At 50.4% G+C, this 14,020-nt stretch overlaps 1 protein-coding gene across 12 annotated transcripts in view; it reads right to left on the reverse strand.

The window, feature by feature from the left end:
- Positions 1 to 14,020, reverse strand: part of PTPRU (protein tyrosine phosphatase receptor type U) — a 93,636-nt gene that overhangs the window by 63,769 nt on the left and 15,847 nt on the right. For 11 of the 12 annotated variants that reach the window (XM_081586292.1, XM_081586286.1, XM_081586291.1 and 8 more), the window contains exons 2-7: positions 12,010 to 12,141; positions 7,395 to 7,666; positions 6,780 to 6,861; positions 6,555 to 6,670; positions 5,943 to 6,117; positions 5,052 to 5,345 (exon numbers count right to left, since the gene is read on the reverse strand). In XM_081586292.1, the coding sequence (XP_081442418.1) occupies positions 5,052 to 5,345; positions 5,943 to 6,117; positions 6,555 to 6,670; positions 6,780 to 6,861; positions 7,395 to 7,666; positions 12,010 to 12,141 (1,071 nt within the window). Of the gene's footprint in view, positions 1 to 5,051; positions 5,346 to 5,942; positions 6,118 to 6,554; positions 6,671 to 6,779; positions 6,862 to 7,394; positions 7,667 to 8,300; positions 8,757 to 12,009; positions 12,142 to 14,020 lie in introns of those variants that run through there. The other variant, XM_081586293.1, reaches the window with a different exon arrangement.

The following is a 14,020-nucleotide window of genomic DNA, read 5'->3' on the forward strand; positions in this document are numbered from 1 at the left end:
TGAAAGTGAAAGTCGCTCAGTCATGTCCAATTCTTTGCAACCCCATGGACTATATAGTCCATGGAATTCTCTAGGCCAGAATACTGGAGTTGGTAGCCTTTCCCTTCTCCAGGGGATCTTCCCAACCCAGGGATCGAACCCAGGTCTCCCGCATTGCAGGCAGATTCTTTACCAGGTGAGCCACAAGGGAAGCCCACTAATGTCACTAGGCATTAAAGAAAGGCAAATTAAGATCAGGATGGGATATTCCTACACACCTTGCAGAATGGCTAAAATTTTTAAAAATAATAATAACAATGACAACACCAAATGCTGGCAAGGATGTAGAAAACTGGATCACTCATATATTGCTGATGAGAATGTAAAACAATACAACCAAGTCTGGCAGTTTTCAATAAAACTGCAACAAGTATGCAATTACCATATGATCCATCATTTGTATTCTTAGGCATTTAGCCAGTCCAGAAAAAATGAAAAATTATGTTCATGCAAAAACTTGTACATGAATGTTCATGGCAGCTTTACTTGTAACAGCCAAAAATTGGGCCCGGTTCAGGTGTCATTCAACAGATGAATGGTTAAACAAACTCTGGGATAGCCACATCATGGGATGTTACTCAGCATTAAAAAGGGATGAACTATTGATTTATACAACTTGGATGAATTCCCAGGGAACTACACTGACCAAAAGAGTCAATCTCATTGCCGAGACAATTCAGTGGGAAAAGAATAGTCTTTTTAATAAATGGTGCTGGGACAACTGGATATCTACAAGCAAAAGAATGAGATTGGACTCCTACCTCACACCAAATCCAAAAATTAACTCAAAGTGGGTCAAGGACCTAAATATAAGAGCTAAAACTATAAAACTCTTAGAAAAAAAATAAAAGCAAATCTTCCTAACTTTGGATTAGGCAAAGGTTTTCTAGATGTGACATCAAAAGTACAAATAACAAAAGAAAAAGTAGATAAATTGAACCTCATTAAAATTAAAAGCCTTTGTGCTTCAAAGGACACCATCAAGAAAGTTAAAAGACAACTCACAGAATGGAAGAAAATATTTGCAAATATATCTGATAAGGGTCTAGTATCTGGAATATATAAAGAACTTTTACAACTCAATAATTAAAAGATAAAAACCCAATTTAAAAATAAGTAAAGTATCCGAATAGACATTTATACAGAGAAGGCATACAAATGGCCAATAAGAACATGAAAATTGTTCGATATTATGAACCATCAGTTCAGTTCAGTCGCTCAGTCGTGTCCGACTCTTTGAGACCCCATGAATTGCAGCACGCCAGGCCTCTCTGTCCATCACCAACTCCCAGAGTCTACCCAAACCCATGTCCATCGAGTCGGTGATGCCATCCAACCATCTCATCCTCTGTCGTCCCCTTCTCCTCTCGCCCCCAATACTACCCAGCATTAGGGTCTTTTCCAATGAGTCAACCCTTCGCATGAGGTGGCCAAAGTATTGGAGCTTCAGCTTCAACATCAGACCTTCCAATGAACACCCAGGATTGATCTCTTTTAGGATGGATTGATTGGATCTCCTTGCAGTCCAAGGGACTCTCAAGAGTCTTCTCCAACACCACAGTACAAAAGCATCAAGTCTTCGGCGCTCAGCTTTCTTCACTGTCCAACTCTCACATCCATACATGACCACTGGAAAAACCATAGCCTTGACTAGACGGACTTTTGTTGGCAAAGTAATGTCTCTGCTTTTAGATATGCTATCTAGGTTGGCCATAACCTTCCTTCCAAGGAATAAGCGTCTTTTAATTTCATGGCTGCAGTCACCATCAGCAGTGATTCTGGAGCCCCCAAAAATAAAGTCTGACACTGTTTCCACTGTTTCCCCATCTATTTCCCATGAAGTGATGGGATCAGATGCCATGATCTTAGTTTTCTGAACGTTGAGCTTTAAGCCAACTTTTTCACTCTCCTCTTTCACCTTCATCAAGAGGCTCTTTAGTTCTTCTTCACTTTCTGCCATAAGGGTGGTGTCACCCGCATATCTGAGGTTATTGATATTTCTCCCTGCAATCTTGATTCCAGCTTGTGTTTCTTCCAGCCCAGCGTTTCTCATGATGTACTCTGCATAGAAGTTAAATAAGCAGGGTGACAATATACAGCCTTGACGTACTCCTTTTCCTATTTGGAACCAGTCTGTTGTTCCATGTCCTGTTCTAACTGTTGCTTCCTGACCTGCATACAGGTTTCTCAAGAGACAGGTCAGATGGTCTGGTATTCCCATCTCTTTCAGAATTTTCCACAGTTTATTGTGATCCACACAGTCAAAGGCTTTGGCATAGTCAATAAAGCAGAAATAGATATTTTTCTGGAACTCTCTTGCTTTTTCGATGATCCAGCGGATATTGGCAATTTGATCTCTGGTTCCTCTGCCTTTTCTAAAACCAGCTTGAACATCTGGAAGTTCACGGTTCACGTATTGCTGAAGCCTGGCTTGGAGAATTTTGAGCATTACTTTACTAGCATGTGAGATGAGTGCAACTGTGCGGTAGTTTGAGCATTCTTTGGCATTGCCTTTCTTTGGGATTGGAACGAAAACTGACCTTTTCCAGTCCTGTGGCCACTGCTGAGTTTTCCAGATTTGCTGGCATATTGAGTGCAGCACTTTCACAGCATCACCTTTGAGGATTTGAAATAGCTCAACTGGAATTCCATCACTTCCACTAGCTTTGTTCGTAGTGATGCTTTCTAAGGCCCACTTGACTTCACATTCCAGGATGTCTGGCTCTACGTGAGTGATCACACCGTCGTGATTATCTGGGTCATGAACCATCAGAGACGTGCAAAACCATAATGATACACCACTTCATATCCACCAGGAGGGTTATAATCAGAAGACAGATAATAATAAGTGTTAGTGAGTATGTAGAGAAACTGGAACCCCCATACACAACAGATGAATGTAAAGTGGAATGGCTGCTTTGGGAAGCAGTCCAGCAGTTTCCTAAATGGTTAAACATAATTACCCTATGATATACATGCTATATACTCAGGAGAAATTAAAACGTATGTCCATACAAAAATACTCGTAGCAATACCATTAATACTCATTAATAGTATTAATGAGTATTAATACTCATAGCAATACCATTCATAATAACCCAAAAGTATAAACAATGCAAATGCCTTCCAACTGATAAATGTATAAGTAAATTATTGTATGTCTACCCAATAGAATATTATTCAACAATAAAAAGTAGTAAAGCATGCCACAACATGGATAAACCTTGAAAAAGTATGCTATGAGAAAGAAGCCAGTCACAAAAGACTACATATTATATGATTCTATTATATATGAAACGTCCAGAGAGGCAAACCTATAGAGACAAAAAGTAAATTAGTGGCTGTCTAGGGCTGGAAGTATTTACCGGACATGAGGGGAGGGGTGGACTGCTAAAGGATACAAGGTTTCCTTTGGGAGAGGGGAAAATGTTCTAAAATTTATTGTGGTGATGGTTGCACAACTCTGTGAATATACTAAAAACCACTGAATTATACACTCTAATGAGCAAATTGCATGAGATGTGATTATATCTCAAGGAAGCTATTACCAAATTAAAAAGGCAATTCAAAAGGTTATATACTGGGACATCTCCAGAGGTCTGGTGATTAAGAATCCGACTTCCAATGCAGGAGACATGGGTTTGATCCCTCGTCTAGGAAGATCCCACATTCTGCTGGGCAACCAAGCCCATTCGCCACAACTACCAAGCCTGTCCTCTGGAGCCTGTGCGCCACAAGAGACACCACCACCATGAGAAACCCTTGCACAGCAACTAGAGATTATCCCCTGCTTGCAGCAATTAGAGAAAGACCGTGTGCAACAATGAAGACCGGTGCAGCCAAAAAGAAATAAATATGTGTAAATAAAGTAAATAAATACATGTATTACCAAATAAAAACAAAAAAGGGTATATACCATATACATATAATGTATGATTTTATCATCTCTATAACATTTTTTAGAAATGAAGAACAGATTAACATTTCCCAGGGGGTTGGGGTGGAGGGACAGAAATGATACAAAAGAGCAAATCAAAGGATCCTTAAGCTGATTGAATTGTTCAGTATCTTTTGACTGTGGTGGTAGATACACAAACCCACACTAAAATAAGCTATATAGAACTAAATATACACACACACACACACAAATGAGGACAAGTGAAACTGGGTAAGTCTGAATAAGATCTGCAGATTTTGTCAATGTCAGTATCTTGAGAGTAATATTACACTACAGTTTTGCAAAATGTTACCATTGCAGGAAACAGGGTAAAGTGAAAAGGAAAATCTCTTGTATTTTTCCTTACAACCACACATGAATCTTTTATATGGCAATAAAAATTCAACAACAACTACAAAAATGCTGAAATCACAGAGCAAGAAAATCATTCTGTTCTCAGTCTCTCTTCTGATTAAACAAAAAAGTCTCCTCTGGTGCAGGTGAGCCATTGCTCAGAACAGATGCTTCACCCTTTTAAACAAGAAAAAGCAGACCTCAGGCTTAAATGCCCAGATGAGAGAATCCAGCTAGAATTTAATAACACGCTTTTATTTTATGCTGTTTAGTTGTTTATTTTATCTAGATGATATAGTGTAGAATTAAGAACACAGATTCTGAAGCCAGCCAGTCAAGGGTTCTAATCCCTTACTGCTCTGCTACTTACTAGCTGTGTGACTTTGAGCCAGTCACTTAACATCTCTGTTCATGATAATCTGTACAGAGGTTACAGATTTTACACCTCATCTGTAAAATGGGTACGACAAGAGTACCTAGATCATGGGGTTGTTCTGAGTTTTAAATATGACACACACACGTGTCCTTCACAAAGTAAAGTGTTAGCCATCATCCTTTTCTTTACCGTAACTGGAATGGAGCGAAAATCATGATGGTTTAGAAAGTTTGAGAAGCACAGAGCGAGGCCATACTAGCACTCAGAATGTGCCCTTCGCCCCTAGGTCGCCCTGAGTCCATACCTGGGTATCCGGAGGAGGGAGTGAAGCCAGGAAGCACCCACCTGCGCACTTGGTGCGGCTGACAAGAGGAGGCCCCGGACGGCCGGTGCCACCGTCACCCGGGCGTGTGAGCAGCACGCTGATCTCGTACTCCGTGTCGGGGTCGAGGTGCCACAGCTTGTAGGTCTGCAGGCTGACTGCGTGCACCTCGGCCCACGGGCCGCGCGCCATGCGGTACTCAATCTCCTTTCGCACGATTGGCCCGTCGCCAATGATGGAGTTGGTGTTGAGCTGAATGATGAGGTAGGTGGGACCTGCGCGCAGAAGCTGCGGGGGTGCAATGGGGGTAGGGGGCTCTGCAAGGAGATGGGGGAAAGACGGAGCCAGATGGATCCCGCTATGAATCCTGGCTCCTAGCTCCTCATCCTGCAACACCCAAAACCCCCTGAGCCCTTCTGGTCCCCCACCCCCACCCTCGCCCCAGGCTCCTTATGCAGCCCCTCAAGTCCTCGACTAGATTGCCTCCCCTCACTAAATCCCCAGGCCCTAAGAGACACCGAACTCCAAAAGCCGACCTTGCCCCTCACCTCTCGGCCTACACCTGCCTCACTCCCTTCCAGATCCCGGAGTCCTCGCCTCTAAGGGCTGACCGCTTGTTCGTTTGGGTCAACCCTGGGAGGCCCACAGCCCGATCCTGCCTCGCCTGGGGTCACACCTTGACCCAGTCTCCACGCGGGCCCACCCCTCAGAGGGACCTCCTCCCCACCCTGACCTTCAATTAGGACCCAATCTCCCAGGAGATGACGCCCCCTCCGCGAGCCCCGCCCGGGAGGTCAGAGCACAACCGGAGTCAGACGCGGCCTTCCCAGCCCGTCCAGACTCCGCCCCCGGTAGAAGCCACGCCCACCCCACTTTCGCCCGCCCCGCCCCTCGGAGGCCGACAGCTCGCTCACCCTTGACGATCAGCTCCGCGAAGTTGGAGACGCCCGCTCCACGCGGGGCCTGGGACACGCAGCGGTACAGGTCCTGATCCTCGCGGCTCACGGCGACCAGGGGGAAGGTGGCCAGGAAGCGCCGGTGGCTGATGTGCCGCACGCCGGCCGCAGGCACCAGGGCCCCGCTCTGTCGCTGAGCCGGGAGAGGGGCCAGTGGGTCAGGGGCGCCAGGGAAGAAGGGTCTCCGTCTGACCCGGGCGAGCGGAGTGGTAAACTGTCCCGGCCCCATTTCACCATCTCTAAACTACCCAGGGATGCGTGGGATTCCTGGAACCAGCCCTGCCCCAAGAAGGTGTGGGGCCGATTAAGGGAATGTGGTCCCTCTGCCTTGGTGGCGGGGTGTGGCTGGGGACGCGAGGTGGGGGAGCGGGGGAACCTGGAGCCGCGCTCTGATGTCGAGGGGACGGGGCACTCAAGAGGGCAGAGAGCCTAGGATGAGCCAGGACGCGTGTGTTTGGGTGCTGGAGGACGGAAGGCCTCAGCCCTCCGCAAGGGAGCTTGAACTTTTAGTAAGAAGCTGGCCAAGGTCCCCCCGGCTCCCCTCTCCCAGCACCCTCCACCCCCGCTCACCTGCAGAAGGAACCGCTCGGCCTCCGCTGCTCGGCCCGCTGCCATGCACTGGAACGAGGCGTTCTGGCCTGCGTTGACCTCCACATCGCCCAGGCGGGAGAAATGCGGGGCCTTTGCTGCCGGAATAGAGCCCTGGAGTTAGCTGGGCCAGCGCCCCCCTGTCGGCAGGAGCGGCAGCCGCCCGCCCGTACCCCTCACCCTGAGCCCTACGGGGCCAGGACTCACCGCAGGGGTAGCTGAGAAGCAGGATGTCATCTAGGCCCATGTAGCCCCTGCGGTCTGGGGAGACGAGGGCCTCAAACAGCACCTGGGGGAGGCGTGAGGGTCCCTGTCATCTGACATCTCTCCAGCCCTGCCTGGGGAGGTGCCCACAAGAGCCCCCTTTCAAGCTCTGCTCCAGCCCTATCCTCCCCAACAAGCAGAGGTCAGCCCCGCCTGACAATTACCCTCGATACCAAGCCAGCTGGTTGTGGCAGAGGGTGTCAGCATGCAGAGCTAACAAGGTCAAGGCCAGAGGTTCCATCCAATCCCTGATGGATGTTACCTCAAAGCCCCAAAACTTGGCAGCCAAGACAGGGTTTCCAAGTCAGCACTATTCCAACTCACCCCTTCCCCAGCCACAAACTGTCACTGTTAACAATGACCTCTGATAGCTGAACGCTGACTGAACCATTACTGAAGAACCACAGACTGGCCACTGACCTTGACCACAGAAGGACTCCTGATGCTGAACACGGACTAACTCCAACCTCAGCCACTTGCTTACCCTGACCTCACACTGACACCCCTCTCTGCCCACACCCCTAATCACAGACTGACCGCAGACTGAACCCAGCCCACCTGATATTCATTAGGCCAGAAGGTGCTGACAGCCAGTTCAGCCTGGTGCCACTGACGGCCGTGGGATCCAGTCATATTCCAGACAGCACTGCCCAGGGGACCCCCATTGACGCGCACATAGATGCCCAAGGTGCCCGGGCTGTGCCCATCCCGGCTGTACAGGAAGTAGCTGAACTGCACACAGTGGGTGTCATTCTCGCTCAGGCTCTGGAAGATGACATGGGCCCGCTGGCCTGGAGCGTGCTGCGAAGCGTTGACCACCAAGTAGGAGCCTGGAAAGAGAGGAGGAAGAGGCAGGAGCTGAGAACGTAGGGGGGGACCAGGGTCAGGTAGGCACAGAGGAGGAGGCAGAAACAAAGGACTTCATCTGGAGTCGGGGGGCCTGAGTTCTGGTCCCAGTTCTGACTCATGGGATAAGTGCCTCCATTTCCCTGCATCCCTTTCCCAAAGGAAAGGCTTGGAGCAGCAAAAAACACACAAATCTGGCTTTGCCAAAACCCTTTACTGCTCCTCGCGTCACCCCTTATGACCTCCGTCCAAGCTCGTGTTGGTCCATGTCTTTTCCCACATACTGAGCTGTCCTGGGAGGCAGGGACTACGACCGTCATCTCAGTAGTAAAGAGTCTGGTGCATGACAGGCCCTCAAAGTCCACCTCTTCTGAAGCAGCCCCCATCCCTCTATGGGATGTCTACGGGTGTCCCTCCTGGCACCTGGATCATTAATAAAGTGTGTATCACTCTCCCACCAGCCTGTGATACCTCGGGGCTCCACTGTGTCGCCAGCACAGGTCTGCAAGCTGAACGAACACACAGAACCGAGATTGAATGAAAGGACTCTAACTTCCCTTTGGGCCCCCACCCTCCTGAATCTAAATTCCTGGGATACAATTTCTGTTGATTTCAAACCTGCAGAAAGGCAGTCCTGTCCCTTCCCCAGAGATCCAGGCTGTGCGCTGGGAGCGGGGGAGAGGGCGGAGGGGGAAAAGGGAGCTGGACTCCTTCGGACCTGGCTGGGGGATTATGGCTTCCCTTCTGTGGGGAGAAGGCCCCGGCAGCTGCCAAGAGGGTGCCCGAAGCCACGCAGGGCTGCCTCTTCCCAGGCTTGGCCGCCAGCCAACACAAGCTCATTCAGATCCCAAACCACGAGGCTCCCTGCTCTGGGAGGGCTCTCCAGGGACTCCGCTGGAGGGAATCGCATTCATCTGCGGGAGCCAGAAGCCTGTGAAGAAGGCAGCTCCTGCATCAGTCCTGATGGGGTCGTAAACAAAACTCCAGATACCCATCCCCACCCAGGAAGGGACACATCCCAGCCCCCAGCGCAGTCTCTCTTGGCCCATGCCTCCATCCTCTCTCCGCTCCCTGTGAGCAGCTGTGTGTGTGTCTCTCTCCCCCTTTCAATCTGACACTTTGTTCTTGCCTCTTCCTCCTGCTCTGCCTCTCTCTTCTTTTCCCTAGTTTTTTCTCACTCTGCATCCCTCCTGCTTCTCTCATCCACTCCCTTCATCTCCATCACTGCACCGTCTCTTCTCTCCTGCTCTCTGACTTCGAGGATGAATCCCCCCTCCTCCCTTCTCTCTCCATCCCCAGCTCCCTTCCCTAAAATGTGAGCACCAAACACAGCAGAGACTCCATCCATCTGGCTCACCACTGCATCCCCAGGATCCGGCCCAAGGCCCTTACTGCATATGAAATTTCTCATCCCCTTTTCTCACTGGGTCTGTCTCCGGTGGTGTAGGGGAGAGAGAGAAGCAGAGCCTACACAAGGTGGTCAGGACTGTAAGAGGTGAACTCAAATCAGCCACCTTGGACCTGAAGGCTAACCCATCTCAGGCCAAGGCTGGGCCCTGGGGATACGACGTCGGCCCACTCAGCATCCCTGCCGTGGTGGGAACCTTGACAGTTCACTGTCACCCAGCTCAGACTTTGACACCTGCCAGGACAGAGGTCAAACAAGGAGCTAAGAGTCCTATGAAGGCAGAGATAAATGTCCCATGGAGGGCAGAGTGTGAGCAAATGCACAGAAGCGGGGAGGCACCGGAGGCCTCCAGGGGTAGAAGGCCAGGCTGCAGAGGTCAGGTCGTGGAGGGCATCCCTCTTGTTGGCTTCAAGTCCTGGCCCCACACTGAGAACCTTTGCTGTCCCTCCCATGCGCTCTTGACAGCAGATGCTATCTTGGCCATACTGTGAGCTGAGCAATAAAGGCTCTGGCATCCTACTGTGACAGGGCCAAGGGGAGGGGACTCAAGCTATCCAGTTCTGGGTTCCCTCAGCAAGCCCATTTGGTTCTCCTACCATGTTATGTCCTCCGATCTAGCCTTTATCAGTATTAAAGGTGACAACTGGCCTCCATCCATCTTATCCTCTTCTTAATCCCCAGTTGATTTTTTACAATGAGAAGGGGGGGATCTTAATAGTTGGGCCCCTCAAATATCTCCAACAATTGTTACTAAGCATTCACTGAACCCTTACATGCCACCCCATGTTATGTAGATTACAACACTATAAAATGGATTATTCTGTGCTCCATTTTGCATTTAAGGAAACGGAAGCTCAGAGAAGCTAAGTGACTTGCCGGAAACCACACAGCTGGTAAAGTGATGACGCCAGGATCTGAAGCCCAAGGTTCAGGACTAAGTGCACTCAAGGCCATCATCAGGGCAGAAGGGCCAGGACTAGGATCTATGCAATCAGTCTCCTGACTCCCAGTCCAGTGTTCATGATGCCAAAGCCATCATCAGGGCAGAAGGGCCAGGACTAGGATCTATGCAATCAGTCTCCTGACTCCCAGTCCAGTGTTCATGATGCCAAAGCCATCATCAGGGTAGAAGGCCAGGACTAGGATCTATGCAGTTAGTCTCCTGACTCCCAGTCCAGTGTTCGTGATGCCAAAGCCATCATCAGGGTAGAAGGGCCAGGACTAGGATCTATGCAATCAGTCTCCTGACTCCCAGTCGAGTGTTCATGATGCCAAGGCCATCATCAGGGTAGAAGGCCAGGACTAGGATCTATGCAATCAGTCTCCTGACTCCCAGTCGAGTGTTCATGATGCCAAAGCCATCATCAGGGTAGAAGGCCAGGACTAGGATCTATGCAATCAGTCTCCTGACTCCCAGTCCAGTGTTCATGATGCCAAAGCCATCATCAGGGTAGAAGGCCAGGACTAGGATCTATGCAGTTAGTCTCCTGACTCCCAGTCCAGTGTTCATGATGCCAAAGCCATCATCAGGGTAGAAGGCCAGGACTAGGATCTATGCAGTTAGTCTCCTGACTCCCAGTCCAGTGTTCGTGATGCCAAGGCCATCATCAGGGTAGAAGGCCAGGACTAGGATCTATGCAGTTAGTCTCCTGACTCCCAGTCCAGTGTTCATGATGCCAAAGCCATCATCAGGGTAGAAGGCCAGGACTAGGATCTATGCAGTTAGTCTCCTGACTCCCAGTCCAGTGTTCATGATGCCAAAGCCATCATCAGGGTAGAAGGCCAGGACTAGGATCTATGCAATCAGTCTCCTGACTCCCAGTCCAGTGTTCATGATGCCAAAGCCATCATCAGGGTAGAAGGCCAGGACTAGGATCTATGCAATCAGTCTCCTGACTCCCAGTCCAGTGTTCATGATGCCAAAGCCATCATCAGGGCAGAAGGGCCAGGACTAGGATCTATGCAATCAGTCTCCTGACTCCCAGTCCAGTGTTCATGATGCCAAAGCCATCATCAGGGTAGAAGGCCAGGACTAGGATCTATGCAGTTAGTCTCCTGACTCCCAGTCCAGTGTTCGTGATGCCAAGGCCATCATCAGGGTAGAAGGCCAGGACTAGGATCTATGCAATCAGTCTCCTGACTCCCAGTCCAGTGTTCATGATGCCAAAGCCATCATCAGGGTAGAAGGCCAGGACTAGGATCTATGCAATTAGTCTCCTGACTCCCAGTCCAGTGTTCATGATGCCAAAGCCATCATCAGGGTAGAAGGGCAGGACTAGGATCTATGCAATCAGTCTCCTGACTCCCAGTCCAGTGTTCATGATGCCAAAGCCATCATCAGGGTAGAAGGTCAGGACTAGGATCTATGCAGTTAGTCTCCTGACTCCCAGTCCAGTGTTCATGATGCCAAATGCTCCCCATCCTGAAATAGGGACTGGGCAGGGCAGAAGTTGGGAAAGACCTGGGACTTGTAGGAAGAAAGGGGCAGAGGAAAGAAGGATTTACACACATCCAGCCCCCAGAGCGACTGCTCTGTCAGCATCTTGACGTCCTGGGAGACCAGGATTCAGTCACAGGGAGAAGGAAGCCTCCCTGAAGGTGGAGGATTTAGGAAGACTTGGCAGGAGTAAGGAGGATCCTGAGCTAAGCTACCCCAGGAATAACGGGAGGTGGGCTTTACCTTACAGTTTACAAGGGTCTTTGAGGACTTGAACCTGCACCCATTTTACAGGTAAAACTACCTGATATACACAACTGGTCTGAGTCCAGAGAGCTCCACATTCAGTGTCATCTGTGTCACTACAGAGCAGATAAGGCCCAGAGAGGTTAAGAAATGGACCCAAGGTAACACAGCCAGTGGGTAGGCGGCATGGCCCTGGAAGGAGACGAAGGAGGAATGGTGACTGAGGGTAGGCTCACCGTGGGGCAGGTCCGCAGGGGCCCGGGTGCCGGGGTGGATCCGCACCTGCTCCCACTGGAAGTCGTCGTACTGGGCCTGGCTGTACTCGCAGGGCACCGCTGGGTCACTCGTCTCCTCGAAGGTGCAGCCGGCTGTGAGGGCAGTGCCTGCTTAGCCCAGGCTGGAGTGGAGGTGCTGGCCCAAAGGGCTCCTGGGGCTACCCTCCAGGTGTCCCCACGGTCCCCTCCTACCCAGGCCCACCCTCCTCCTCTCGGCCTCCTCAAGCCCTCCCCCGACTGCTCCCTCCAACAAAATGCTCCCTCCCTCACCCTCTCCCTCCACCAAGGCCCTCTTTCCATTGTCTCCTCCCCATGCCAAGACCTCCCACATTGTCCACCCCCTTCCATAGGCCCCAAACCCCTATGGCTCAACCACCCATTAAAGACCCTCCTCAGCAAAAACTAGTTGTTATTACTCTGTGTGTGTGTGTGTCTTTGTCACTCAGTCGTGTCACATGGTTACAGTCCACCAGATTCCTCTGTCCATGAGATTCTCCAGGCAAGAATACTGGAGTGGTTGCCATTCCCTTCTCCGGGGGGGACCTTCCCTACTCAGGGACTGAACCCAGATCTCCTGCGTTGCAGGCCGAGTCTTTACCATCTGAGCCACCAGGGAAGCACGTTATCTTTATTGTGCTGTGCTTAGTCGGTCAGTCGTGTCTGACTCTCTGCAACCCCATGGACTGCAGCCTGCCAGGCTCCTCTGTCCAGGTGGATTCTCCAGGCAAGAATACTGGAGTGGGTTACCATACCCCTCTCCAGGGGATCTTTCCAATCTAGGGATTGAACCCACGTGTCCCGCGTTGCAGGCAATTCTTTACCATCTGAGCCACCAGGGAAGCCCGTTATCATTACTATCCATTAAAGTCTCACGACAACTCGTGAGATCAGAACTAGAATTATCCCCCTTTATAGGTAAGGAAACTGAGGCCCGAAGAGGCTGAGTGACTTCTTTAAGGTCAATCAGCAGTCAGTGACAGAGGCGGGGTTTGAACCAAGATCTCCTGACTGCTGGTCAGTATTCTATCACTGGCCCCTGCATCTTTGCAGAGAGGACAGACAGTGGGCCCCAGGACTGGCAGAATCAATTGCCCTAAGCCAGCCTTGATGGCATCTCCTTAAAAATAACAACAACAACTGATCACGTGACTTACAACAAGCCCAGCACAATGCTAAATGCTCTGAGTGTGGAGTCCCATTTAGGCCTCGGCTTCTGAGTAGGCACCACTACTGTGGTACTTCTACTTGATGGATGGGCTTAGGGGATGCACACCACCCAAAGTCACCCAACTGAGGTCCCTGCCTGCAGGAACATGGCAGGCCAAAACACTATCATGTGAAATACGGGCACCCATGACTACAGGAAGCAAATTCCCAAAATTCTGAGCCACTATGCACAGTTTAAATAAGGAGAAGGGGAGGCAGGAAGAGGGGATCGAAATGGATGCTAGTCCTTCGGTTGGTAATGAGGTCCATGTATCTTAGCTGGCTGATCAAAGCCCTGAGTTGGACCTAATACACCTGAGAACACCACTGGTTCAGGAAGTAACTGGTGCCTGCATTCTCCCCTGAGCTGGTGCAGTGGTAAAGAATCCACCTGCCAATGCAGGATCCCTGGGTTGGGACGATCCCCTGGAGGAGGAAATGGCAACCCACTCCAGTATTCTTGCCTGAAGAATCCCATGGACAGAGGAGCCTGGTGGGCTACAGTCCATGGGGTCACAAAGAGTTGGACATGACTGAGCACACATCACCACCACTACCAGGGGTAAACTTAGGCATCTGAGATGCAGGAAAACGCCTGGATGAGCGGCCAGGCAGCAGACACAAATCATGCCAGGCCCTGTCCTAGGTGCCTGCCAGTCACTAGTACTTCTCTCCACTTGACAGAAGAGGCAACTGAGGCTCCGAGCGGTGAAGGGATTTGTCTACAGTATAAGGTGGTAGATAAGCAAGTGGGCTTTGGCATCAG

Source organism: Giraffa tippelskirchi, chromosome 3 (genome assembly GCF_054371585.1).
Source record: "Giraffa tippelskirchi isolate mGirTip1 chromosome 3, T2T-mGirTip1v1.2.pri, whole genome shotgun sequence".
NCBI classification, from domain to species: Eukaryota; Metazoa; Chordata; class Mammalia; order Artiodactyla; family Giraffidae; genus Giraffa; species Giraffa tippelskirchi.